Source organism: Lissotriton helveticus, chromosome 4_1 (genome assembly GCF_964261635.1).
Source record: "Lissotriton helveticus chromosome 4_1, aLisHel1.1, whole genome shotgun sequence".
Classification (NCBI taxonomy): domain Eukaryota; kingdom Metazoa; phylum Chordata; class Amphibia; order Caudata; family Salamandridae; genus Lissotriton; species Lissotriton helveticus.
In genome coordinates, this window is record NC_136063.1 from 1,650,872,500 (window position 1) to 1,650,899,713 (window position 27,214).

Sequence of the window (27,214 nt, forward strand, 5' to 3'; positions counted from 1 at the left end):
TGAGGCACGAGGTATAGTGACTTCTCTCGGTGGTAATGCACATGGGCATCAACTCCATTGTTCGGGTATTTTCTTGCAGGCAGGTGAGAAAGGAGTATAAAGTATGTTTAAGTAAAAACGACGACCATGCTAAATGTATAAGCAATGAAAATGACTAAACGCGAAAAACTGCAACTGTCACAGGTATCTGGGCAGGAGGGTGGGTGCATATGTATCTACAGCACTACATGCCACGAACAGATGCTTAAAGGCTAAGTAACCTATTCTGTTCAATGGCATGTATGGCTGGAGTTACAAATTCTCTGCATAGACTGTAAAGCAGTCCCTCCTCATAAGCAGTGGCTAACCTGCGAGTGTTGCAGTGGTTTGAAAAAGAGTATGTAACACTACCTGCCCTACAATTGTTTGTTGGCGTGCTAAAACTTCCACACAGTAATGTTTGGTGAAAGAGTGTGGTGTAATCCATGCAGCTGCTTCACATATATATCAGCTATGGGAATTATTTCCTAAAAAGGCCCTGGTTGCTCCCGTTTTGCTTGCGAGTAGAGTGTGTTCTGGGAGGAATAGGTAGAGGTGTTAAAATACAGCAAGTTTGAATACATTTTACTATCCATCTGGCTATGCCGGCTTTGGATGCAGAGTTATCTTAGAGTAGTGTGGTTGTGAAAAGACAACAAAAAGTTGTTGATACTTTCTGAAAGTTTTAGTTCTATGAATGTAGAACATAGGTGCTCTTTTGACATCTAATGAATGATAAGCTCTTTCCGCAAGAGAAATTGAGGGAAGAAACTGGCAATTCAATGGATACATTGATTTGAAAAGGTGAGACCACCTTAGGTAGGAATTTAGGGTTGGTTCGAAGAACCACTTTCTCTTTGTGCATGTGGTAGAATGGTTCTTATAAGGTTAATAAAAACACAAAAGATGATGGACGGAATGTTACACTATGGCAAAACATTCACCCCCAGTCACAGATCTGGGTTTAATCCATCGTTATTTTGCTCACCAAGCCAACCCAGTTCAGACATGGCCATATGCAAATCAGTCTTGACCCTGTGCCTCATGGGAATAGTCTAGCCCGAACTGCCAAGCCATGTCTTCCCTGGACCGGAATCAAGCATCCTAGGACCGGTTTCTGTCTATCAGCCGTCTTCAGCCAGGCTAGCTTGACTCCAGTGGCTTAGTGAGCACGGGACCCACATTATAAGGTTAATGCCTGGAACTTAGTTACACGTCTGAGTGAAGTTATGGCGACTAAAAAATTCACCTTCCACGATAGGTACTGAAGAGGGCATGAGTGTATAGGCTCAAAAGGAGGTCCCATGTGTCTTCTGAGTACTATGTTAAGGTTCTATGACGGTGCAGAAGGAATCCTGGGCGGAATAATACATTTAAATCCTTTTGTGAAGACTTTAATGACTGGAAAGTTGAAGAGGGTAAGGTGTTGTCTATTTTGAAGATATGCAGCCATAGCAGCAAGTCGTAAACATATGGAAGTATATGCTAAACCCACATTTTGTAAGAGAAGTAGATAACATATGTTTTGTACTGTAGATGTGAAAAGGTAAATTTCTTTTCAGTGGCAGTAGCAAACAAAACATTTCCATTTTGCTGCACAGCAGGCCCCAGTTGTAGGTTTTTGTGCTTCTTTAACAATGTCCATACATTCTACTGGCAAGTTAAGATAACCAAATTATATGAACTCAGGAACCTGGTTGAGAGTTTTGGGATCTGGGCGTCTGATTTGTCCATGGTTTGGAGTGAGCAGGTGCGGCCTGTTGTGGAGCTTCTTGTGTGGAACTACTTAAAGGTCTAATAATGTTGCGAACCAAGGCTGACAAACCCAAGTGGGAGCTACTAGGATCATTGTTAAAGACGGCTGCCTGAACTTCCAATTACAGACCAACAATGGGCCTGATCATGAATAGTCACACCAAGATCTACGTGTCCAGCACTCGAGGGGTAACCTAAACCTTTTAGAACTCCCTCCCAGACTTATCTAAATCGCTGTGTTGTGGTGTATCCTAATTAAAAAGTTATACCATCATAGAGCCACCCAAGTATCAATGAAAAATTGTGTGGAACAGAGAGAAAGTACCTCACGGTAACACCACCAAGGGGACTACTGACTGGTACTCATCAGCAGGTCCACTTATCATCACCGGTTACTTTCTCTCTGAAAGGAAAGAAAAGTAATGTGTGTGTGTGTGTTATTAACAAAATCTCAAACCCATGAACTCAAAATCACTATAAAAACCTAAATGTGAATGCAATATCAATACATGCTATTGCCATGCAAGTCCTTTGGACCTCGTGAGGATATTGACAGATAATCCTCACATCTAAAAATTGGTGAAGCTAACTAGCTTGAGATAACTTTATTCAGTGCTGCTAGCTTCCCAAATTAAAAATGGTTCCCTTCTTCGATCGGGTGGACTGGACCTACCTCCAACAGGTGTTGCGGCGTTTCCGGGTTGGGGATCGATTTCAGGCATGAATTGCGAGCTGCTATCACCATCCTCAAGCTCGTGTCCGCATTGGTGGTCTACGCTCGAACCCTTTTGAGATTCAGCGGGGCACAAGGCAAGGGTGCCCTTTATCGCCTCTCCGATTTGCCCTGTACGTTGAACCTCTGGCTCAAAAAATCCGCGATAACCCTGCCATTCATGGCATGTCCTTCGGCCGGGAACCCCATGTGATAGGCTTATATGCCGACGATGTCCTAGCCGCTTTGGACCGTCCGGATTGCTCAATTCCCACCTTTTTGGCGGAGCTAGAATCCTTTGGGGTTGTCTCCGGGTTCAAGATAAATAAAGGGAAGTCCCTCATCCTGCCTCTGGGCAGCAATGCCCAACGACAACCACCTACACCCGCCTACGGGGGGGGGACTGTCATCGACCACGCGCCTCCCATACCTAGGCGTTACTCTCACCGCGTCCACAGAATCTACGCTGACTCTCAACTATGCGGCCCTCTCCTCCCAGATCCAATCAGACCTCACGCGCTGGTCCAGGCAGCCTCTCTCTCTGCTGGGACGCATCGCGGCAGTGAAGATGTCAGCCCTGCCTAAAATACTGTAAATTTTTCAGACTCTCCCAGTGCTCCCGCCGGCTGGTACCATTGCGACTCTACAGGCTGCCTTCCACCGTTTCATATGGGGGGCAAGCGAGCACGCTTACACAAACAACTGTCCTATAGAAGCGCGAACGAGGGAGGTCTCGGGCTCCCCAACCTTTTCCAATATTTTCAGGCTGCCCAGCTTCGATACCTGGTGGAATGGTTCAGACCAGAGTCTGAGAAACGCTGGCTTTTTCAGGATAGGGCAATGGCACGCACATCCCTTTGGAAAATTCCATTCATGCTCCGACGGCATAGACCACGCTATCTCTTGCGATCCCCCATCACTCGCACTATCATGCGGATCTGGGACACGGTGGCAATCAAAAGAGGGCTTACCACCTTCCCTTCGCCACTCACCCCGGTTCTGGACAACCCTGACTTCCCGCCTGGTAACGACCCTCGGGCGTTCTTGCAATGGCGCGGCGTCAACCACCTCTCTGCCGGCCATTTCTTTGATTTGCACGGATTCCTTAACCTGTCAGACATAATTCAGGGCTACGACGTTGCCTCCCCACACTTATTTCAATATTTCCCAATTAGACACTGGCTCACACACCCAGATGTTGCCCCCCTCGTCAGTAGGCCCATGACGGTCTTTGAAAAGTGGCTCGTGATGAAGGAATCGGACAAACATCTTATCACAGAACTTTACAAGATGCTCACACCTCCCGCCCCCTCAGGCAAGACGGCTGGTCAAAGAAGATGGGAGGCGGAACTGGGGCGGGCCCTATCACCCAAGGAATGGAGCGCTGTGTACTACAGAGCCTCTCACACCACTCGAAACACTGCAAGCAGGGAAGCGGCGACAAAGCTAGCTATATACTGGCACCTTACCCCAGCCCGGCTCCATAAAAGTAACCCCACACGTAGTGCGCTATGCTGGAGAGGATGTGGGGAAAATGGCACCTTAACCCACATCCTCTGGGAATGCAGGGAAGTCCAGGAATACTGGAAGACAGTCCTGGACGACAGACTCAACATTTGACACTGAAGTCCCTAGATTCCCGGCTTACACCATCCTGGGGCTGCCCAACGCACTCACTTTCCCCCTAAAATCCCCCAGAGGCCGCCAGATGGGGATTGCTATGCAGGCTGCAACACAACACATTCTGTCCCTCTGGGGCTCCAACACCAAGCCAACTCACACGGGGTGGCTGCATAAAATATGGTTTACTTTGGGCATGGAACGCATCCAGGCAACGCTTACACATTCCACGGCTGCTTATCGGAAGGTATGGCTTCCATTGCTGTCTCTATTATCCAGGGAATTCAACGAGGTCACATGTCCTAGATACCTCCGCATATTGCGCCTCACAGAACACGCACATGACCCTCCAAGCTCATCTGGGTGATCGCGCCCCCTACTATACGGTCACAACTATGTTGTCTTCATGGATCTGGCACACTGGGTGGGGTGGGAGTTGGGGAGGGAGTTGGGGGTGGGGCGGGAATTTTGGTTTGGGTTTTTACTTATGCAATTTCAGTACCTCATCACGAGTGACATTCGCAAGCCTGGCATTACACCATGGTCAGATCGAGCATCACCTGAAGTCGGTTTGATTTGCAGAATCTATGTACCTACCTGCCTCGATGACTTCTCTTGTCTGCTTTGCCTCTTATACGCTGTAATGTTTCTTGTTACTTTTGAAACGAATAAAACAAATAAAAATAAAAAAATGGTTCCCTTCAAACCATGATCAATTCTTAAGAGCCAACATGTTTCGTCGCCAAATACAGTTCGGGCAACTTCGTCAGGACTACTGGGGTTCCAAATCAATCCTTCATGGGAGGTTCACATCAAACCTATGATGGTATAAAATACAAAAGAAAAAGGGGATAGAAAAGCGCCAACTGTAAAAACATACTTCTAAACAGTGATAAATTCAGTTTTCACTAATGATATCATATAGCTCCCGTACCATCTGGTTGCATCCATACTGCATACCTGCAACCATCAGTCGGGGTGAGCCACGCGTCAATTGATCGCGTTCCCCCGCAGTGACCGCCTACAGGTCCTGTCACCTGCAAGGATTTACAGGACAGTCATATCACAAAAAAATATAAAAATATAAATTCCAACATCTACCAATATGCAAACCTCTGCATTCTCCTGGCCGCATCACGCGCTTATAGTCATGGGCAGGATGTATCACAATAATGGCCATTATTATCGTAATGTAACCTCTGGTGCCTTGCCATTTTCTATTACTCCGCATTATCCAGAGATTGACTGTTTCTGCAGGCTATATTCAGCATTCATGTCCAATTTAAACTGAGACGCGGGACATCTTAAGTTTGCCTGCTATTTATTTATAAAGTTTTATGTAGTGCAAACATGACCACCGGGGGTATCAGAGCGCTTTACAATATATGTGGCAAGAGGGTACATTCAAACAACCAAGAATAACCAAAGAGAAGGAATCATATACATAAAATATTACAGCAGGAAGAAATAAACAAAGTGATATTTGCACAGTCATAGGTTTCTGAACATCCTTATGACCCTTAAGAGTCCAACATGGTAAACACAGCTAGAATTTCACAGTCAAAAGTGATCAAATATTCTCCTAATCATAAATGTCAATACTGTAATATACAAAGCAAAAATTCACAGACATGAAAAGGTCGACCATTCAAATGGTCCAGGCCGCCGGGCCACGGATCGACGGTTAGGCCACGGCATAAGTGGCGAGGCCAGACTGAGGTAAGAATTTCTTCATTAGGAGCCTTTTGGCTTCTTTCTTGAAGAGGAACGTGGAAGGATTCGTCTGGGGGGAGGGAGTTCCAGATCCTTGGAGCCATACCAGAGAAGGCACAATTGTAGGTCTTTTTTTATTGAATTTATGGGGTTTGAGTATAGGGTGCTGGCACTTCTGGAGGCTCTCGAACCACGTGAGGGCTCCAATTTCTGCGCAAGGTATTGCGGAGTCTGGTAGTGGATGGCTTTATGTGCCATGCATGCGATTTTTAAGTGTATACGGGCTTCAAGTCCAGAGAAGGAGTAGTTTCTGTCCTGTAACTCCAGTTCTGTAGTAGGGGTATCTCTGTTATAGTCATAATCTAGTGAATAGTCCCGCCCATGTGCTTGGAACCCCGGAGCAATCAAAAAGAATCTCTTAAGCTGTCAAGACATGCAGAACTGCATCGAAACTTGAGAGTTTCTGAATTTAAAGACAGATAATGCAGCCTATATCCACAGGCTGCACTGTCCAGTACTTCAACTAGAAATTCCACCAAAAATCCACAAACAGCACAGCCTGTCCAGGGTTTTCTAATAGAAAAACCTTGCCTTTAACAGCAAAATCCTCTGGAATGATAGGGAGGAAGAAGTGGACAGACAAGCCCCATAGGCTGCCATTATGTGGCTCAGAACAGGATACTGTGCCTTTAAGAGAACTTTCCAGAAGTCTCACAGTATCCCAGAATGCACTGCAGGTCCCTTTTACTTTGTTCTTTTTGAAGGCGTAACACGCCAGACCTGTAGCATTTCTTACATGAATATCTCTCTCCACCGGGGAGGAGGGCGGGCGCTTATGACTATAACAGAGATACCCCTACTACAGAACTGGAGTTACAGGACAGAAACTACTCCTTCTGTAGTAGGGGATCTCTGTGTATAGTCATAATCTAGTGAATAGAATGGCAAGCCCATCCCCATACCAAAGCGGCGGTGGAGAAAAGAGAAATAATACCACTACTGTGCGAACAGAGACGCATCCGTAACGATAGTCTGCGTGGGAATGTCCTTGTGGAAGGGAACCCCTCTCAGGAGATTCTCCACCGAACACCACCACTTCAGAGACTGAAGAGCATGTAGAGACAGCCGTATCCTGTCGTCCCAAGATTCTTTCCTCTGATCCCACTGATCCTCCAGGCACTCCTGCAATGGTCTCATGTGCAGCCGTGCGTGTGGCGTGAGGAAGATACAAGAGGCCATCGATCCCAGTAGAGAAGACACCGTCCTCACTGTTGTAGATGGAGCGGTCATAAGAGCCTGGGCCTTCCGAAGGAGTGATAATCGTCTCTCCCCCGAAGGAGACACGCTTGCTGACAGCGTATTGATGGAGGCTCCCACGTACTTAATGCACTGGACCGGAGTCGGGACAGACTTGGACATGTTGATGTGCAACCCCAGCCTGTTCAAGAGAACGCACGTCTTCTGGAAGTGCGCTTGAGCTTCCGAGAAGGAGGATGCCTTAATCAACCAATCGTCCAGGTAAGTGTAGACAAACACCTTGTTCTTCCTCAGGTGTGCAGCTACCACTGCCATGCATTTCGAGAATGTTCTGGGCGCAGACTTCAGCCCGAATGGCAGTACTGTGTACTGATAATGATTGGTGCCGACTTGGAATCGCAGGAACTTCCTATGTTTGTGTGCAATGGGCACATGGAAGTACGCATCCTGTAGGTCTATAGCGTAGAGCCAGTCTCCCTGTTGCAGCTGAGGATAAATCTGATGCAACGACAGCATGCAAAACTTCTCTCTGCGAATCCACTTGTTTGCTTGTCGCAAATCCAGAATGGGCCTGAACTCGTTCTTGTCCTTCTTGCAAACCAGAAAGAACCGGGATTACAGACCTCTTCCTCTTTGAGACAGAGGTACGTCTTCTATCGCCCTTTTTTTTAACAGAATATCGGCCTCTGCCTGGAGCTCGCGCAGTTGAAACTGCGAGCTAACCGGTGGAATGGAGGGAGGCGGGCTGGTGAAACGAAGACTGTATCCATTGCAAACAATATTCAGCACCCACTTGTCCTGAGTAATTTTTCTCCACTCTGCCAGAAAAAATTGAACGCTTCCCCCCACCGGAGCGGGTAACGGATGTAGGGGAAGTAACCGCTCAGGGTCGAGACCCAGCGGGCCTTTGTTCGCTGCCGTGGACTGTTGGCCGCCTCTACCCTTCTGGTGCATCTGGAAGGGCTTCCGGAACTGCTGCTGCTGTTGCTGCTGTCCCGAAGTCTGTCCTCGCCCACGGCCTTGACCCCCGAACCGTCTCTGGAACGGGCGGTAGGTCTTCTTCTCTTTGGACTTTTCCAGCCCGACCGCCGTCAGGGTCTCGGCTTCCGCCTTCATGCGGGCCATTTCATCATCCGCATGTTTGCCAAACAGGGTTTCACCCGAGAAAGGCAGATTGGCCACCCGCTGCTGAGCTTCAGGCTTGAGTGACGCAAGCCGAAGCCACGCGTGGCGCCACTGGTTGATACCATGACAGTACCCGTGTGCAGCCAGAAGGGACGTATCCGCAGCCGCACTGATGAGCTGGTTCGACACCAGCATCCCCTCCTTCAGGACCTCTTGAAAGTCTTCCTTTTTCTCCCGGGGAAGGAACTCAGCGAACTGCTGTAGGGATCCCATAGGGCACGATCGTACCACCCTAGCAAAGCCGCAGCGCTGGCCGCCTTCATAGCAGTAGAGGCCGTCCCACAGACCTTTCTGCCTGCCGAGTCAATCCAGCGGCTCTCCTTATCCGGAGGTACAGTAGAGGACGGGGAGGTGGCATGCTGCTTCCTAGCCGCCATCACTATGACAGAATCCGGGGCCCTGTACTTCTTAAGGAGCCACGAGGGAGCGGACTTCATCACCGCAGGGGTGAGAAACAACTCTTCTGCAGGCTCTACCAGCCCCGGCACCAGGGGTAGTAAAGGTCGAGACAGGTGTTTCTTATGCAGTCTCTCGAAAATCACGGATGTTGTTGGAGTAGGCACCGTCACCGTGATACCCAACTTCGCTGCACCCCTCAGGAGAACATCCTGGAACGTGCTGATGTCGTCCACCGGCGATACTCTCGTCCCCGGGGATTCCGACAAGGTCGGTGAGTAGGTTCTGGTCCCGGAGGAATCCGTGCGGGACCGTGACCATCTCCTCCTGTGACGCCGTCTAGATCTCGTTGAGGACCTGTGACGATTACGCGATCTCCCCCTCCGATCCGAGCGGGATCGCAATCTCCTTGGCTTCAGGCGCTCAGCTGGCTTCACCGGAGGGGCGACTTTGGCCCAGCAGGGGCCCTCGGCCGAGGGGTACCCTTAGGGGGCGTCGGGAATCGATGCAGCGACGCAGTCCTCGGAGGAACCGGAGGAGGTCTGTCAGCCGGAGGCTGAGGTTGAGGTTGAGGAGGAGGTGGAAGTGGAGGCGGGGTGAGAGCCCGCGGCGGTGGCCCCTTGGGCAATGGAGGAGGGGGCGTAACCGACTTCGGCCTAGAAGGCGTAAACACTTCGGAATACACCAAGCCCGGTGATCCGCCCTCTTTCCTAGGCTGGGGTGTTGGGAGAATCCCCCATAGGCACCTGCCGCCTGCTCGACTGACTCCTGGCGCCAGAACTCCTTCTGCGCCTCTTTGGCGTCGAAGAACGTCGACCCGACGGCAAACGTCGGCTCCTCGACGGCGAGCGTCTCCTCCTCGACGCCGAACGTCTTCGTCTCGACGGCGACCTTCGCCTCGACGGCGAGCGTCTCCTCGACGCTGAATGCCGCCTCGCCGTCAAGGATCCCCTCGACGACGACCTTCTTCTCTTCGCCAACGGCGAACGGCGGTGTCGCCTCGACGGCGAGCGCCTACGCCAGGCCACTTCTCGACGTCGAATACTCGACAACGACGAAATTGTCACCGGTGACTTCGACGGCGGTCTATTCAGTTCCCTCGACGCCGAGCGTCGACGCCACTTCAACCCAGAGCCCTGGGGAGACCGGAACAGACTGCAGTCATCCCTCTTGACGCCGTAGTCGGTGCAATCGACGCCGACGGAGAATGGGGACGTTTGCTGGTCTTCCTGCCCTTGGGGAGCACCCCAGAGGCCTCAGCATGGGCAGAGGAAGCCCTTCCAGAGCCACCTTGTGCCTTCAGTCTTCTGTCTTCCAGGCCTTGGAGCCTGATCTTCAGTCTGTCCCTCAGGGTTCTGCTAGAGAAGCCCTGGCAGATGTCACACTCCTCTGGGACATGAGATGAGGGAAGGCAGATGATGCACACCTCTTGTGGGTCTGACTTGGCCTTCTTCCTCGAGCACTCCGGGTATTTGTCAAATAATGCAGGCATATTGGCAAATAAAGAGTACACCAAGACAAAAACAAGGAAGAAACACCAAAGTAATTCAAGAAAAGCACACAAAAAACTTGAACAGTGAAAAATCACCAAATAAACCCTTGAAAAGGGAGAGCTCAATGCTCCAGGGTCCTGCTTGCAGGAGCCGGAAAAAAGAACAAAGTAAAAGGGACCTGCAGTGCATTCTGGGATACTGTGAGACTTCTGGAAAGTTCTCTTAAAGGCACAGTTTCCTGTTCTGAGCCACATACCGGCAGCCTATGGGGATGTCTGTCCACTTCTTCCTCTCTATCATTCCAGAGGATTTTGCTGGTAAAGGCAAGGTTTTTCTATTAGAAAACCCTGGACAGGCTGTGCTGTTTGAGGATTTTGGGATTTTTGGTGGAATTTCTAGTTGAAATACTGGACAGTGTAGCCTGTGGATATAGGCTGCATTATCTGTCTTTAAATTCTCTCTTAAGTGTCGATGCAGTTCTGCATGTATTGACAGCTTAAAAGATTATTTTTGATTGCTCCGGGGTCCACGCACATGGGCAGTACTATTCACTAGATTATGACTATACACAGAGATCCCCTACTACAGAAATATGGTTTACTTTTTTTGTGCCAGTTATGAGCCTAGCAGCAGAATTGCTGGTAACCCTAAGAGGAGCAGTCTTCACTCTGGGAAAGCCACACAGCGTAGCACTTCCATAGTCCAGCTTTGAAATCACTAGGGCTTGCACTGCAACCTTAAGGTCAGGAGCAGGAAGGTAGAGTGTGAGTTTTCTGAGGATGTTGAGTTGGAAGTTCACTCCTTTGGGGAGGGAACTGATGGGCTTCTGCATGTTTAGGCTTCTGTCTAAAATGATCCCCAGAGAGAATGCTGAATCCACGAGGTGAGGTCTACATTTCAAGGCAGTAATCTGAGACAGCCTTTGGTCCATATCCAGGGATTTTGTCTGGGGAGAGATTAGAAGGAACTCAGTTTTTAAAGCATTAAGCTTCAGGTGATTGCGTGTCAGCCAGCATTGTGTTTCCAACAGGAGTAAGTTGAGGGATTGAACGTCCTCGGCGGAAGCGATCTTCAGGTAAAGTTGAGTATCGTCTGCGTACATGTGATAATGAATGTTGGATGATTTGAAGATTTCTGCCAGAGGCTCCATGAACAAGTTAAAGAGCGTGGGAGAAAGTGCTGACCCTTGTGGAACTCCAAGAGTAACCGGGGCCGGGTCAGACAGGGATTAGTTCACCTTGAAGCATTGTGATCCATTGTGAAGGAAGGAGAAGAACCAGTTGAGTACAGGCCCAGACAACCCCATCCTGTGTTCCAGGAGGTCAGTTAGGTTATCGTGTTTGACCATATCAAAGGCTGATGACAGTTCGAGAAGGATCAAAAGGCAGGCCTCATTATGGTCCAACATTCTAAGTGCATCATCTACGATGTGCGTCAACGCTGACTCTGTACTATGGCCCAGATTGACAATGGACCAGGAGGTGGAAATGATCGATGTGGTTACAGAGTTGGGAGAGCACACATTTCTACAGGAGCTTTGCCAAGGTGGGGATGTTGGAAATTGGGCGCAAGTTACGAAGATCCATGGGATCCGAGGATGATTTCTTTAGAATCGGGGAAACTTGGCCCGCTTTAAGGCAATCAGGAATATCACCTTGACTGAGAGAAGCATTTACGACCCTAGTCCAGAGTGTTTGTAGGGAGGATCTGACTTCCAGGAACAGGTTCGCAGGTAGAGGGTCGTTGTAATGATTAGAAGGTTTCAAAGACAACTGCATTTTGCATATAGTGAGTTCATCAACCATTTGGAATGAGTTCCAGGAAGCATTGTTTTTGGGGAGGTAGGGGAGTGCAGGGGGTGTATCTGCACTCGGGTGACAGAGGGAGGTCTGTGGACTGCTCGACAGTTGCTCAAGGGCGGCGCGCATGTCAGATTCAATCTTCAAGGACTTCTCCAAGAAGAAATCCACAAACTGTTCACAACTCAGCAGCGATCCTTGAACCAGTGGTGGGAGGTTGGTATGACTATTAGTTGAGCTTTGATGATTTTGAACAGTAAATCTTAAACATTTGCAATGAGCTGGGTGTATTGGTATGTGGAAGTAGGCATCCTCTACGTCTAGTCTTGCCATAAAGTCACCTTGTTGAAGAAGTGGAATGACATCCTGTACGATAACCATGTGGAAGTGTTCTAATAGGATGCATTTGTTTAAGGGCCTGAGATCTAAAATTGGCCTTAAAGACCCATCCTTTCTGGTGATTAAGAAGTACAGAGAGTATAGCCCTGAACCCTGATGTTGAAGAGGGACAAGCGCTATAACACTTTTTTTTTTAAAACCTTTATTTTTCAATTTTTTGCAAAATACTAGCAAAACCCCCCCTCAAGGCATCGTTAAAAACATTTGCACACAGATTGACTGACTCAGTATGGCACATTTCGGAGTATGACAACATCTGAAAGCACACAAGGTCATTCAGTGAAGCATTGTAACAAGCAGATTACATGTGACGTTGTGAGGAAATCAGGCAAGGCCCAACTCCATGCACTGTTCGAATAACTTCTCAGTTGGCCCCTCCCCCTCAGATTCGTGCTCAGAGAATAAATCACCACTAGTCCCTTCAGAGTCACTGGGTGACGATTGCCCTTCTGCCGCCAACCCTGTCGTGCACATGACTCGCCACGCCAGCAAATCCTCCTGCAATTTCTCATCCCTCCTAGGCGCTATAGCACCTTTGAGGAGAAGAGCTTGATCTTCCTGTTTGAGCAGTATTTGATGCTTGTGTGACATTTTGTGAGCACAAGGTGGAATATTGGGTGGTGTGGTAATGAGCTCCAGACTATAGCTATGTTGGATGATGGCTAATACCCACTTGTCTGATGTCATGGATTGCCATGCAACTAGGTAATTGTGAATTCTGCCCCTGGCAGGTGTTATATGATGGGTGGAAGGGTAGGGTAGTCACTGTTTGGTAGAGGGTGTTGCTACATGGTGGGAGGCACCCTTACTTCTACCCCAGGTGTTGTTTCCTCTATAAGAGTCTCAGTAGTAGCCCTTAGAGTATTAGGCCTGACCTTGCTGCTTTTGTTGAGAGGTTGAATCCTCAGAAGGTGTGGATTGTGAGGCTCCACGGTATCCTAAGCGACGAAAAAACCCACGGATAGCAGGTGTTTGAAGTGCTCCCATAGCTTTGTCTCAGTATCTTATTAGATTTTTTCCAATGAGCAATCCATCTGAGGTCCAAACACATGTTCCATCTCAAAGGGCATGTTTAAGGCAGCTTGTTGTACCTCGGGCATAAATCTAGAAATTTGAAGCCAAGCGTGTTGCCGAAGTAAAATACTCGTATTTATTCCTCTGGCTGCGATGTCTGCAGCATCTAATGCACACCGAATGGAAGTGTTAGTTATCATTTTACAGTCAGAGACTAACTGTTGACCGCGCTTTTTGTGTTCCAATGAGAGATACTGAAGTAGATCTTTCATTTTGTTTAAGTTGGAGCGGTCATAGCATGTTAGGAGAGCTTGCAAGTTGGCAACATGCCAATGGGTGGCAGCCTGAGAGGAAACTTTCCACTTCAGCATCTATTCTTTTACTCTCTTTGTCAGGAGGCGGAGTGGCCTCAGTGGCCTGAGAGTTGGCACGCTTGCGTGCTGTGGCAGTAACTTAGGAGTTTGGGGTAACAGTCCTTTAATGTTATTAGGGTCCGATGGTGCGGGTTTGTATTTTTTGATGTACCCTAGGCGTTACAACCCTAGCCTTAATAGGTTCTTTAAATATGTTCTCAGTATGCTTAAGCATACCTTTTAACACGGGCAGTTAATGGGTAGCCCTATGTGAGATGAAAAGCGTGTCAAAGCCTAAGTCATCCTTTAAAGGCTCTTTATGAAGCTCTACATTGTGAAAAAGCAGCAGCCCTTGCTATAACCTCCTGGCAAGAGGAAGCATTTTCAGAAGGAGAAGGGCACGAATATCAGGATCCGTGCAGGGGGCTCTGTGTAACAAGTATCCCAGGGTTCATCTTCATGTGTCACCCCCATGCCCACAGTATCTGACTGTGGAGACCCTTCTGGTGAGTAATCTAGTGGCTCGCCTGGAGGAGGTGGCGGTGGTCGTGGTGAACTTGGAAGCAGTGGGGGTGAAGGTGGTGTAGTTGGTATGGGGGGCTGGTAGCTTTGGACATAGACTTCCTTTTTGGAGGGACTGCCATGTCTAAAGCCTCTTCAAAAGTACGCTACCTTTTAGGTGGTGGAAGAGAGGAATCTGTTGTCAGTATATGTCCAGTAGATGTCCAGTGTGTGCCTGGAGATTAATTTTCTTCTGGTGTGTGTCCAATGTCTCCTGCAACGTGTGCAGGATTGGTTCCACCTGTGTTTTGGAACCGAGCTTGGAGACAGTCTTGGAATGCTTCAGCTCTGAAGGTTTAGGCCTGGGGGTAGACTATATATTCGGTGCTTAGGTGGAGAATGATGACTGTCGGCACGATGCCGGTTGGTGGTCTCGGTCCGAGAAAGCAGAAGTTGATGGCTTCGACTTCTCATGTGCTTTCGGTGCTGAGCATGAAGGCGGGGCTTCCTTTGTGGGGTTTTTTTGCTACAGATCATGGCTAGATAGCAGTGGTTGGCTGGGGACCTGGGATTTTGAGATCAGTGGAACCAGATGTTTTTTGGTAGGATTGTGCTGGTGAATAGGAGCGGGGGGAGGTGTATTCACAGGTTGTTGAGCTGGAGTAATGTCCTCTACCTCAAAGTCCTCTTCAAGCTCTGAGTCCGAACTTTTATCAACCGAGAAGGCCAACTCCTCGTTGATCGATGGCTGCTCCTGGGCATGCTCCTCACTAAAGATGTAGAGAGTGTCGCCGGTAGCTCTATAAGACATCTCGAGGTGAACAGCTCTATGACCTGAAGGGTCTTTTTGGAGTGGAATGACTTGCAGTAGGTGCAGACCACTTCATTGTGCTCGGGGGACAAGCATAAGTTGCACACCAAGTGTTGGTCTGTGTGAAGGTACTTCGCATGGCAACGCAAGCAGAACCGAAAGGGCGTGCATTCCATTAACAGTGGAGCATTTTCGGGAAGACTAGTAACAATGGAGAACGTAGGCCCCAAAAGGCGCTGTACTGAAGGGGCTTCGGTTGAATGGAGTCAAACACACAGAGTTTTTATTCAGAGTGGCAGAAGGAAAAGCGCAAGCAATAACAATACCGAAGACAGAGAAAAGAACCGGAGAACTGAACCAAAACGGAGTCGAAACATGGAGCAGAGGCATACACGTCCGAACCAGACAGCAGAGAAAAAATTATCTAACATTGGAGTTGAAGCCCATGCGCAATACCACAGAGAGGAGGAGTCACTATATTTCATCACTTGAAAGACTTGCTTGAAGAAAAAACATGCACAACTCCTGACCCAACACTAGATGGGCTTTACCATTGAGAATATTAAAAAAAAATGGTATTAGTGCATGTAACTTTGGGCGGGAATGATAAAGCCACAGCAAATATCAGTGGTCCTGATCTATGACATTTGTATTCAAATAAGGAGAAAAGAAAAAAAAAAAGGTGTATAAAAACAAACAAAATATCTAAAAATACATACACAGGGGCGAGGCTAAGATGGCAGCGAGATAGCATGTGTGTCCCTATCTCTCCGGCGGCGCCAGCAATAAGCGTTGTCATATCACTCTTCCTGGAGCCCATCCAAGCTTACAGTTGAGTGTAGCTGTGTGAGGTACTCTGTGGTCTTCCACCTTTGGTCAGACTGCCCGGTCTTGCTGCGTACCGGCGGGCGTGGCGAGGGCCTATTGCCATAGTAGAACCTTGGAGCTGCCGCAGTCAAGATTACCTGGCGAAAGGAGCTGGTGACTGGCCCCCCTGGTAAGCTACCCCGCAGAGAGCAATATGGAGCGAGGTGGCCGCCGGCGAGTAAATCGAGACGAGCGCCTCGAGGTTGCCGCCATTTTTGTTCGCCCTGAGGCGGCCTGTCTGCGGCCCTCTGGAAGTCTGGAGGCGGTGTGAAGCGGCACTGGTAGTGTCGAGAGGCCGACTCTGCAGGTACAGCAACTAGCGGAAGCCCTGTGGTCTATCTGGCGATCCTGCATCCCTGCCTAACGAGGCGGACGGCTCCCCGGCGAGGTAGAGGTGAGGAGCGGAGGGACATTTGTGTGACACCCAGACTCCAGGGGCGTGACTCGGTCCACGAGGCGGCGGACGGCGCTGGTCCTGGTTGAGGGAGGACGCCGCTTCCTGATGCTTGGTGGGGGCTGCCTTCTCCTGCGGGTCCTCCCCTCTGAGCGTGCAAAGCTGTGCTCCGCCACGGTCGCCGGCTGGCGCCCGGCGGGTGGTGATAGAAGAGCACAGGGCCTGGTGTAGGAGGTGCGGCCTGTGGCCCTGGGCTTGTGGAGGCTGGACACCGTGGGGCAAGGAAAAAAACGTTGCTTACACGCAGTGGCAATTCGCACGCAGCGGGTGCCGACCTCTGCGGGGCCCATACTGAGAACCCTACCCCCGCTTCAGAGGCCTGCTGGATGTGGCCTACTGCGCTCCGATGACCGGGTGGCCTGCCATAGATAGGCGGCTTGGCAGACGGCGCTCTCAGCTCCAGGACTGGCAACCAACATCACTGAGCTGCGGAGTGGCCTGATCACCCCTGAAGAGATCCAAAAGGTGCCGATTTTTCTGCCAGCGATTACATTCTGGGTGATGTGATGGGGTGGTTGGTGACTGCGGCGTTACCCCCCCCACCGCTCCTTCAACTGTGCCTCGAACCTAGCGAAGGCCTGAGATGACCGCTTGTGGTACCTGCCTCCGACTAGATGACAGCAGGGCTGCAGTCCCTTTTGGACCCTAGAGACTCGTACTGCCGATCTACACCCACCCGGTCTGTGCCCTGGAATTCGCAGTGAGGGAGGATTGGTCTGGAGGGAGGTCTTGACTAGCTGGTGGCCGGCTGATTTGAGCAATACAGGAATCTCGAGTCTGCACCTGATCCACGCTACAACGCAGAATTTGCCGTCGCTCCCCCACCTGGTTGGGACGCTGACCAGCTTGCTCTACTGGGATCGGACTGCCAAGGGACTGGAGTGCTACCTCCTCCTGGCTCATTTTGGGGAGTGTATTGCAGCTGATTGAGACCTGATTGCTGTATCATGTCGTCGGCCAGAGGTCGGAAAGAGAAACCTCTGAAAGACCTCCTACAGAAAGTTTCAGGACACTCCACCTCCCAGACACCAAGACACCACAAATCAAAGATGACGATGCGCCAGCAACCAAGGCTTTTATGGTCGAATTGTTCTCGGTCATGAAAGAAGATATACTAGAACTGCGCTCTCAGCGGATCTAACGGAGGTCCGGTGTGATGTCGACGTCATAGGAGAAAGGGTGGCGATGCTGGAGGAGCACGACCTGGGGAGAGAGGACGACTTGCACCAATTTCAGCAGGAGATGATGCGCCTCAGAAAACAAAATATAGTTCTTCAGGCCCATGCGGAGGATTTGGAGAACCGCTTCAGACGTAATAACATCCGAATTCGGGTGGTCCCTTGGAAAGAAGGCGGTGACGACCTCTGTGCTTACATTAGCGAGCTATTCCATCAGATTCTCGGAGATGATGGGGTCAGGAAATCCAAATGGACAGAGTCCACAGGGTGGGATTTCCACACAGTGCTAAAGCTTCCCCCCCGGATATCCTTGTCTGTGTGCATGACTTCCAACTCAAAGAGCGTATCCTCCGCAAGGCGAGAGAACTTAACCCAGTGCAGTTCCGGGGCCATCAGCCAGCACTCTACAAGGACTTAGCGAGCAATCTTCCAGGACTTGGCGGCCTCCACATTGGTTAAGCGCAGAGAATTCAAACCCATCACCAGCCATCTCCGAGGTCAAGGCATCCCCTACTCCTGGGGCCATCCATTTCGCCTCATCTTCAAATATCAAGGCAAACTCCTGCAGATCCGCTCCCTGGAAGGTGCACGTAATATCTTGGGTCTGGAAGAGCCCCCTGCCACGTCTGGTGGTGATAAACCTCCTCCTCATTGGCGCCGGCGCTCTACGGAATGGCAGCGAGTTGGAAGATCGTCACCCAGCTCCAAACCGGATTCGGCTGCTAGAAGGCTGGAGAGAGATGCGGCCCTTTCGCCGGTGTCACAGGTGACGGACAACACTGACGTTCCTTGATCTTCATGAGGTTTGGCATCCATCTGGGTTCACTTCTTGGCGCCGGAGGGAGGGAGCAGTCTGAATCACTCCCCGGCATACAGAGTGGTTGCTCTGTACTACATGGTTCGGACTAGGAGTGCCCCACGTCCCCCTGAACATTTGACCATCGAGACGAACTTTTGTCATATCACTTGACTCTCCGTTTTTTCCCTTGCTTTACTGTTCTCTAATGTTTGGGGTTTGGTATTTTTTGGGGGGCTCTGCATCAGTTCATGAGCAGGTAATTAGGTTATGTGAGATGACCGTCACTGTTTTTGATTCTAACGGGCTTGGGCAGACGTACGGCCTTTCTCCCCCTCACAGCTGCGATGGGTAAGGATCTGAGAATTGTGAGCTTGAATGTACAGGGGTTAAATAATCTTGTAAAGAGGTCTGCAATACTCTCCCTTTTAGCAAATGCTGGTGGTGATGTTTGTTTGCTCCAAGAAACTCATCTTTTAGCCAAAGATACCAGACGGATAAGGGACAGGCGCTTCCCACTGTAGTTATGATCTTCAGGGCCGTCCAAGAAAAATGGTGTGTGTGGTTTCCACTGTGGCAGTCATAAAGGACAGGTTCTTAGCAGTCCGGGTACAACGGGGGGACACACTTATGTCGATAGGGTCCTTATATGCCCTAAACAGTCGACAAGAGCCCTTTTTGCTTCTCCCTCTATCTGAGGATCTTGCCTCTCCTGACATGGCACTTTTGGTCGGGGGAGACTTAAATGTTGTGATGGATCCAGGACTGGATAGATCAGAGCAGCGGTCTAATCAGTCAGGGGCGCTGTCGCAGGGGGGGAAACAGTGGTTGGCTGACTGTGGATTGTGTGATGTGTGGCGTATTCAACACCCTAATGAGCGTGACTATACTTACTTTTAAGCGGCACACAAAATATATGCACACCTGGATCATTTTTAACCTCCTCATCTCTCCTCCCCGATTAGCATGCTGCGGATATCACCCCTGCTCCCTCTCAGATCTCGCCCTCATTTCAGTCCTACTCACAGCGCGTTGCTCGCGTTCGACACCACCGTGTTGGCGTCTCCGCAAATCCCTTCTTCATTCTGAGGAGGTCACCAACCGAATCCGAGACACTATAGTACACTACCTCTCGGAAAACGACCAAGAGGGCACACCCCTCACTGCGGTGTGGGAGGCTCTGAAGCTGTTGGTGCGGGGTGAATTTATCGCGATTGCGGCATCCTTTGCGCGGCTACGCAAAGAGAAGAGTGCGGAATTGGAAAAACGGGTGGGGGAGCTAGAGAGAATTCACAAGCAGACCGGGGCTCCGAGAGTTTGGAGAAAGTTAGAAACGCGTCGCAAAAATGCTGAAGCATTTAGACCTCGATAGAGCTGAGCATGCTCTCCTGAGACTGCGGCACAAATTCTACCTCAGTGAGGATAAGTGTGGGAGGGCGCTTGCACATAGACTCCGAGCACAAGCACAGAGGTCTGCGATCCAATCCATAAGGGACTTGAATGTGGTGGAACATTGTCGACACTTTTCGTCAGTTTTATCAACGCCTTTACACGACGGGAGACACCCACTTGCATTGACCCAGGGGAATACTTAAATTCCTGCGATATTACTCCCTTGCTCAAATCGTCTGCTGACAATTTGTACTCAGCCATCCGCATAGAGGAGGTCATATCGGCGATAGCATGGCTAAAAGTGGCTAAGTCACCGGGGCCAGATGGCTTTCCGGATCTGTTCTATAAAACATTTTGTGTGGAGCTGGCTCCCCTTTTAACGCGGCTTTTTAACTCCTTCCTCGACACTGGGGCAGTGACTCCTTCAATGTCTGAGGCCTCAATTTCTGTAATCCTTAAGCCCGCGAAGGAATTTAAAGATTGTGGGTCGTATCGGACAATCTCGCTCCTTAATATCGACGCAAAGTTGTTCGCGAGTGTGTTGGCTTCTCGACTTAACCCTCTTATGGATGATATTATAGATCCGGATCAGTTGGGCTTTACTCCCACGCGACAAGGAGGGGATAACACTAAGCAGCTCCTGCAACTCATTGACCTAGTACACCGATCACGCACTCCGGCCTTCTTGCTCTCGATTGATGCGGAAAAGGCCTTTGATAGCATCGACTGGGAGTACTTATTTGCAGTTCTGTGTGCCTTCGGGTTCGATGATAACTTCGTCCACTGGGTTCGTTGCTTGTACACCTCCCCCACGGCAGCAGTGCTAGTTAATGGTTGCAAATCTACCCTTTTCCTAATTGCTCGGGGCACACGGCAGGGTTGTCCCCTGTCCCCACTTTTATTTGCGCTCTATATGGAGCCTTTCGCCCAACGCATTCGGTCCAACCCGGACATTGTAGGTCTCCAATTTTGAGCGGACACACATACTCTGCGGTACCTGTCTAGGGAGCTTATTGCCTTTGGGGACTTCGCAGGGTTCAAAGTTACCTTTACGAAGTTGCAAATTCCTAATATCTCTATCCCCGGGACTGCGGTACAGGACCTGCAACAAGATTTTGCTTTTCAATGGGTGCACACGGACATCACGAACCTGGGCATTCGGCTGACCTCGTCCATTGCCAAGACGGCCGCCCTCAATTATGCCTTATTGATGGAGCAGGCGGTCAAGGCCACGTCTCAATCTGGCATGGTACGGGAGATTAGCGGCAGTGAAGATGACGGTGCTTCCGCGCATCTGATACATCTTCCTGGAGTCCGCCGCCAGGCGTCCTACGGAAACTGCAAGGTCTCCTTAATAAGTTCTTATGGGATAACAAAACACCGAGGCTCGCGTTGGCGCTTGTATCCTCCTCGAAGGCACGGGGAGGACTTGGCTTCCCACTAGTGGGTGCTTACTACCAAGCGGCTTGCCTCCGCTACATCACGGAATGGAACACGCCCCTGTCCAGTAAACACTGGAACTTTATGGACCAAACAGTGGCCGGACGAAACATTTGGCGTGAACTGTGGCTTCCACGCAGGCATAGAGCATGGGGGCTCTACTCCTCTCCGGTCACCTCCCCGACCCTCAAAGTGTGGAACCGGCTAGCACACCAGAAAGGGTGGACCACGTTTCCTTCTCCTATGTTCCCCATTGTGGACAATCCCAACTTTCAACCAGGTTATTGGTCCCCGATCTTTCATCGCTGGAGGGAGGAGGGTTGCAAAAGGGTAGGTTCCCTTTTTGATCTTGAAGGCTTGATCCCCTTTCCTCAGTTACGTAAGGATTATGATCTACCAGCGTCAGATGCCTTCCACATTGGTCGCACATTGGGTCACACTTCACTCTCATGTCCCGCCCCCTGACAACCTTTGAAAAGTCGCCGGTGTGTAAGAAGGATGATCGTAAACTCATTTCTGAACTCTACTCCATGATCACTATACAGCCTAAGAGACACCACACCAAGTCTTGAGACAGATCCAAGTCAGACCTCTGCTGGCTGGGGTGTGGCCTTACCAGTACTCTGGTGCACTTGCTATGGCACTGCCCGAAGCTGGTGCGCTACTGGACAGCAATCATCGATGACGTTGATGCAGCATTTCAGATTACATTGCCATGGGCGCCCAAACATACACTCCGGGGACTTCCCCATTATAGGTCCTTCGCGCTGAAATCACTGAGGGGCAGGCAGGTAGCCGTTGCACTACTTGCGGCAAGACAGGTGCTCTTAGCGCATTGGGGGTCTTCGATAGTTCCAGATCTTCAAGATTGGATTCACAGACTCTGGCAACTCTTGGCTATGCAGCGCATATTGCTTAGTGTAGATGGGAGAGGCAAGGAATACGCGAAGCTGTGGGCCTCTTTCTTGCAGCTTCTTACCAAAGACATGAGGGAAGTAACATGCCCGAAATATCTGCAAATCCTACAGCTCATACCATTAGACTCACCTGGAGCTTCCACTGATTGAATTGCTAGATTCTGACCATTGATTGGTGGCTGGGGGATGACGGAAAAGGCGAACTCGAACTGATGCGGAGGGAGGGAGGAGGGCGGGATGGGGGCTAAGTAAGGTTGTTCCTTTTTTGTTTCGTATTTTGTATAAAAGTGGTACCTTCGCTAGGAGCCTTAAGATTTCACTAAGGTTTGAATTCATCGCGAGGTAGTCATCTGGGATGTAGACCTGAACGCTGTGTAATGTTCTTCAGTTTTCGCTCTGCCGGCGCCCTGATCTATGCAGCTAAGCTGTGTATTTGTGACCTTGTTACCATACAATAAAAATGATTAATTCTAAAAATACATACACACATCTGAAAAAAGGTTTTTAAACAGTTCTGTAATTTATTTAAGTTATGATTTGATTTACATGTTTTAGGTAATAGACAAAAATATCGACTTGCTACCTAGTCTTAGGGAAATAAGAGCAACAAGGAAATAAGAGCAGCAAAAAAAGAATATAGAAGAAAGAATTTTGTCCTGCAACCTTCCAGAACCAGGAACATATCAGGCTTAGTTATGTAATATAATGGTATCAAATTGTTCAATAATTCAAGGTATAAAAAACACGATTTTCAAACAAAACATTGTCGGAATTAGGGTTATATGTGTTTTCTTTACAGTTTTAAATTCCAGCTGACCAAATTATGCCTAGTGTTTGAATCGCAGCAACAGTAATCTCGCAATAACTTTTAGTGCAATCAGAAATGAAACTTCAGTACAGTTTTGAGAATTCAACAAAAGACAAAAATAGAGATTGCATTCAGTACATTAAAATACAATAGTTTGGGTAACGGTCATGGTAAGCTTTTTTCGAGTTGTACTTTGAACAAGCAGAGTCATTCCATAGACCGGTTACTGCTGGGAGTAAGGATATCCAGGTTGCTGGGGGTAAGGATATCCAGGTTGCTGAGGGCCAGGATAAGGTGCTTGTCCAGGTGCTTGGTACATAAAAGGGAGAGCTTGTTGCCCATACATGTACGGATTATAACCAACCGGCATTGGCATTCCATAATACCTAAAGACAAAAATCAGAAATGTAATTTAAAGTACAATCACAATAAGAGAAATTGTGGCTATTATATAAACCTAGTTTTATGCCCCTAACGGCTTACATAGAACTACAGGAAATAAAAGGTTAAGGAACTGTTACAGATTGGGTTTCTGGTTGGCAGAGGTATACACCCTGTCCAAGCAGTAACCACAATCCTAGTCAGTGTTAGTTAGATGCACACACTAAATGAACCTGTGTTCACCCTCTGGTGGCTTGGCACAAAGCAGTCAGGCTTAACTTAAGCAGTAATGTGTAAAGTACCTGTGCAACACTTTAAACAGTAAAACAGAGAAAACACCACACAAAAATATCACTACTGGTTAGAAAATAGAGCTTAATGTAATGAACAAAACATGACCAAAATGACAAAAAAAAGAATCAGAACTAGAGTTTTGAATGTTTAAAGAATATCTTGAATTCTAGTGCTTAAAAGCATAAAGGGCCAACTGAGGCTATCTGGTTGCACTAGACCTGGACAAAGTCAAAGGTTTAGGCTGACCACGATGGATCGTGGGCCAGCTAGAGGGGCCAGTTTTGACCCGCTGCAAAGTAACTTTGTTGCGTCATCACAGGAGATGAGATGCGAGAAGCAAAACGTTGATGCGTTGTCATCAAACCGCAGGAGGAAGGCAAAGTGTTGGCTGTAATCTGTGCAAAGTTGAGGATACGTTGGGAATGGAGGTGATGCCATGTCCTCGATCCTTGTGGCAATGCGTTGTCATTGAGAGAGATGAGCCTTTCTGAGCGGCGTAATGGCAAAGATGGTGGATTTCTGCTGGAGCAGCACTTTAATCCCACTTCCAAGAACGCAATACTGGATGGCACCACTCAGCAGGTCTAGACTCACAGATGGCAGAGTCTAGATGCTGTAGCAGGGTGGTTGGAAGTCTTTGATGTCCCTGAAACTTCAGAATAGGAGGTACGCTTGCAAGTCCTTGAAGTCACTGGGTTCAAGTGGTGCAGGACCAGTCCTGCTCACCTAGGCAAGTAGGGCAGCAGGCAGGTCAGCACACCAGAGAAGCAGTTCTTCCAGAGCAGAAGTCCAGCAGAGTGTCAGTCCAGCAGCAGCACAGCCATCCTTCCTCAAGTCAGAGTATCCACAGGTCAAGAAGTTTACTGAAGTGGTAGGGTAGGCAGTCCAGTTCTTATACGCAGTGGCGCCTTTGAAGTGGGGAATACTTCAAAAAAGAGTTTTAACGTGCACAGAGACCCCACCCAAGGTTAGCCTATGGGTCAGGTAGGCCTCACAGTAGTGAAAATCGAACTTGGGAGTTTTTCACTACCAAGACATGTAAAACTTAAAAGTATATGTCCTGCCTTTTACTTACACAGCAGCCTGCCTTATTAGCTACCTAGAGCCTACCTTAGGGATGACATATGTAGTGAAAGGGGAGTTTAAGGCTTGGCAAGGGGCTTTAAATGCTAAGTCGACATGGCAGCGTAAACTGCACCAAGCTCTGCAATGGCATGCCTGAGGCATGTTTAAAGGGCTACTCAAGTGGGTGGTACGATCAGTGCTCCAGGCTCACTAGTCGCACAAAATGTACTTTACTAGGGACTTATCAGTAAATTAAATAGGTCATCTGTGGATAAGCTAATATTACCACATTGTAGGAAGATAGCACACGCACTTTAGCACTGCTTAGCAGTGGTAAAGTACACAGAGTCCAAAAGCCAACAAAAATTTATTCAGCCAAAAAGGGAGGAAGAAAGCACAATGTTTGGGGGGTGACTGCAGAAAGGGCCATTTCTAGAAGGAACATTTAATAAAACCATTGAGAACTGGTCCTTAAGCATTTCTCTATAGGGTTTGACTAAAGCGCACAGCAAAAATCTGAAACAGTGAGGTCATTTGCTGCCCAAACGGAAAAACATTCTACATGGTGGCGAGAATTCAAGTAGATGCATGCCTCCTTCAGGACAGAAGTAGTGATGCTCCTGTACCCCCCATTTCGCAGCGGGAAAGCCCACACTAAGTTGCCTGCAATGCATACATAGGATCAAGGAAGGAGGACTCATGCTCCTTTACCACTTAGTGAACAATCACTGCTGTTTGAGAGATGAAAATAATGTAATGTTTCATGAACTGCACTCTTTTTGTGAACCCCACTAGGAGGAACACCAGTTCTCTAGCTTGGCAGGTGGACCCGTTTCGCTATCTGAGGGTTTGAGTATACCGCACTAAGGCTGATCTTTTTTACGGAAATATTCTCCGGGCCACTACGGCGTTTCGATCCCAGATGGGTTTCTGGAAGACCCTCCCGCCGACAATCTCCGGGAGGATTGCCCTTATCAAAATGGTGGTCCTCCCGCACCCCCTCCTCTACTATTTTATTGCCTTGCCCTGTGTTATCTCCCCCCGCTTCTTCCAGCAATGGGAGGGGACAGTGAGGGATTTTATTTGGGTAGCTTTGCACCATAGAGTGTCCATGAGGAAATGATACCTTTCGGCCGAGCTGGGTGGCCTAGCGGTATCCAATTTCGAGCATTATTACTTAGCTTCTCAGCTGCAATGGGTTGCTAGGAGGCTGTCATCTCGTCACTTACCAGACACTGCTTCACTATTACCTCTGCTGACGCAGGGTGCCCTCTTGCAGATCTTTCATCCTTGCTCCAAGCCCAGACTTCCAGACACACTCCTACTTGCCATTGCCTACTGGTGTTTTCGGAGGAGACTCTTTCTCACTAAAGCCACCATCCCCTACGCCCCTGCTATCCCATTGCTGGGAACCCCGCGTGGGGTGCATATACCATGGTGGTGGAATTAATACATTGGGGTTCGTAGGGCATCCAAGACATAGGAGATCTCTTCCAAGATGGCTTTCTCCTCCCGGCTCATAGTGTAAGGTAATCTACGCCCTGGGCAGTTTTTGCTGCATAGAGCACTTATAGCCTCCTTAACGTCTAAGTGGGGTACACTTGCCCAAGAACCACCCTTGCACTGCACCTTGCAATACCTTCACGTGATGGGCACAGGGAGACACCTGACACGCTGGTTTGCATCCTCCATTCGGCAACACACGGAAGCCGATGTCACTCACCTCAGACATCACTGGGAGGAGGACTTGGGAAGGGCATTCACAGATAGGTAATGGACCACTGTCCGGGGCAGTTCCACATATATCCCACGTAACCACCGGTTCAAACAGATTACATTTTTTGTGCTTCACAGGGCTTACCTTACCCCTGCTCTCATCAAGAGGTTTTTCCATCGCACAGAGGCAATCTGCCTTCGCTGCCGGCAGTTAGATGCCGACATTCTCCATATGCTTTGGCATTGCCCAGTCTTAAACATATACTGGGGAGAAGTGACGACCACCCTGACAGCCTGTACCTCCAGTGTTATTCACCCATCTGGGAGGTTCACATACTGCATCTGTTTGGCAGAAATAAGAAGCACACGGCCACTACTCGATTTCTGGACCTGGGACTTATAGCGGCCAAACGCTTGATTACCAAATGATGGAAATTCCCATTGTCACCTCACACGATCGCATGGCGCCGATCCCTGCTTAACTGGGCTAAGGCGAAGGGGGTGGCGCTCCTTAGAGAAGACCTCCTTGTTCTCCGTAGATTCCACCCCCTGGTGCCTCAGTGGGACACGATGATTTGGAAGCTCCAGGAACCGGACACCAACACAAGGGACTTGGGCAGGCTGTCTGGGTCTGATACTCACAGGTTCCCCCCCTCTCATATGGGTGTTGGATAGTGCAGGCCCCTTGGATCATATGATCCTTCTGTTATAGACTCCCATTGTCAATGGGCCCGGTAGGCCCAGCACCCCTCCCCCACCCAACTCTTCATCCCTGGCTATATTACACATGACGGCAGCTCTCAAGCGACTCTCTTACCCTTCCTTGATTTAAGTTGTCCTCCTTTGTTGTAACCTATGTTCATAGTTGAATTAATTTGCA

General features: G+C 49.2%; 1 protein-coding gene across 4 annotated transcripts in view; it reads right to left on the minus strand.

The window, feature by feature from the left end:
* Positions 1-22,571: 22,571 nt before the first annotated feature.
* PDCD6IP (programmed cell death 6 interacting protein) overlaps positions 22,572-27,214 on the minus strand; it is a 369,384-nt gene continuing 364,741 nt past the window's right edge. For all 4 annotated transcript variants that reach the window (XM_078688299.1, XM_078688297.1, XM_078688300.1 and 1 more), the window contains exon 18: positions 22,572-23,264. In XM_078688299.1, coding sequence (XP_078544425.1) covers positions 23,102-23,264 — 163 coding nt within the window. In that variant the 3' untranslated portion in view covers positions 22,572-23,101. The remainder of the gene's footprint in view (positions 23,265-27,214) is intronic.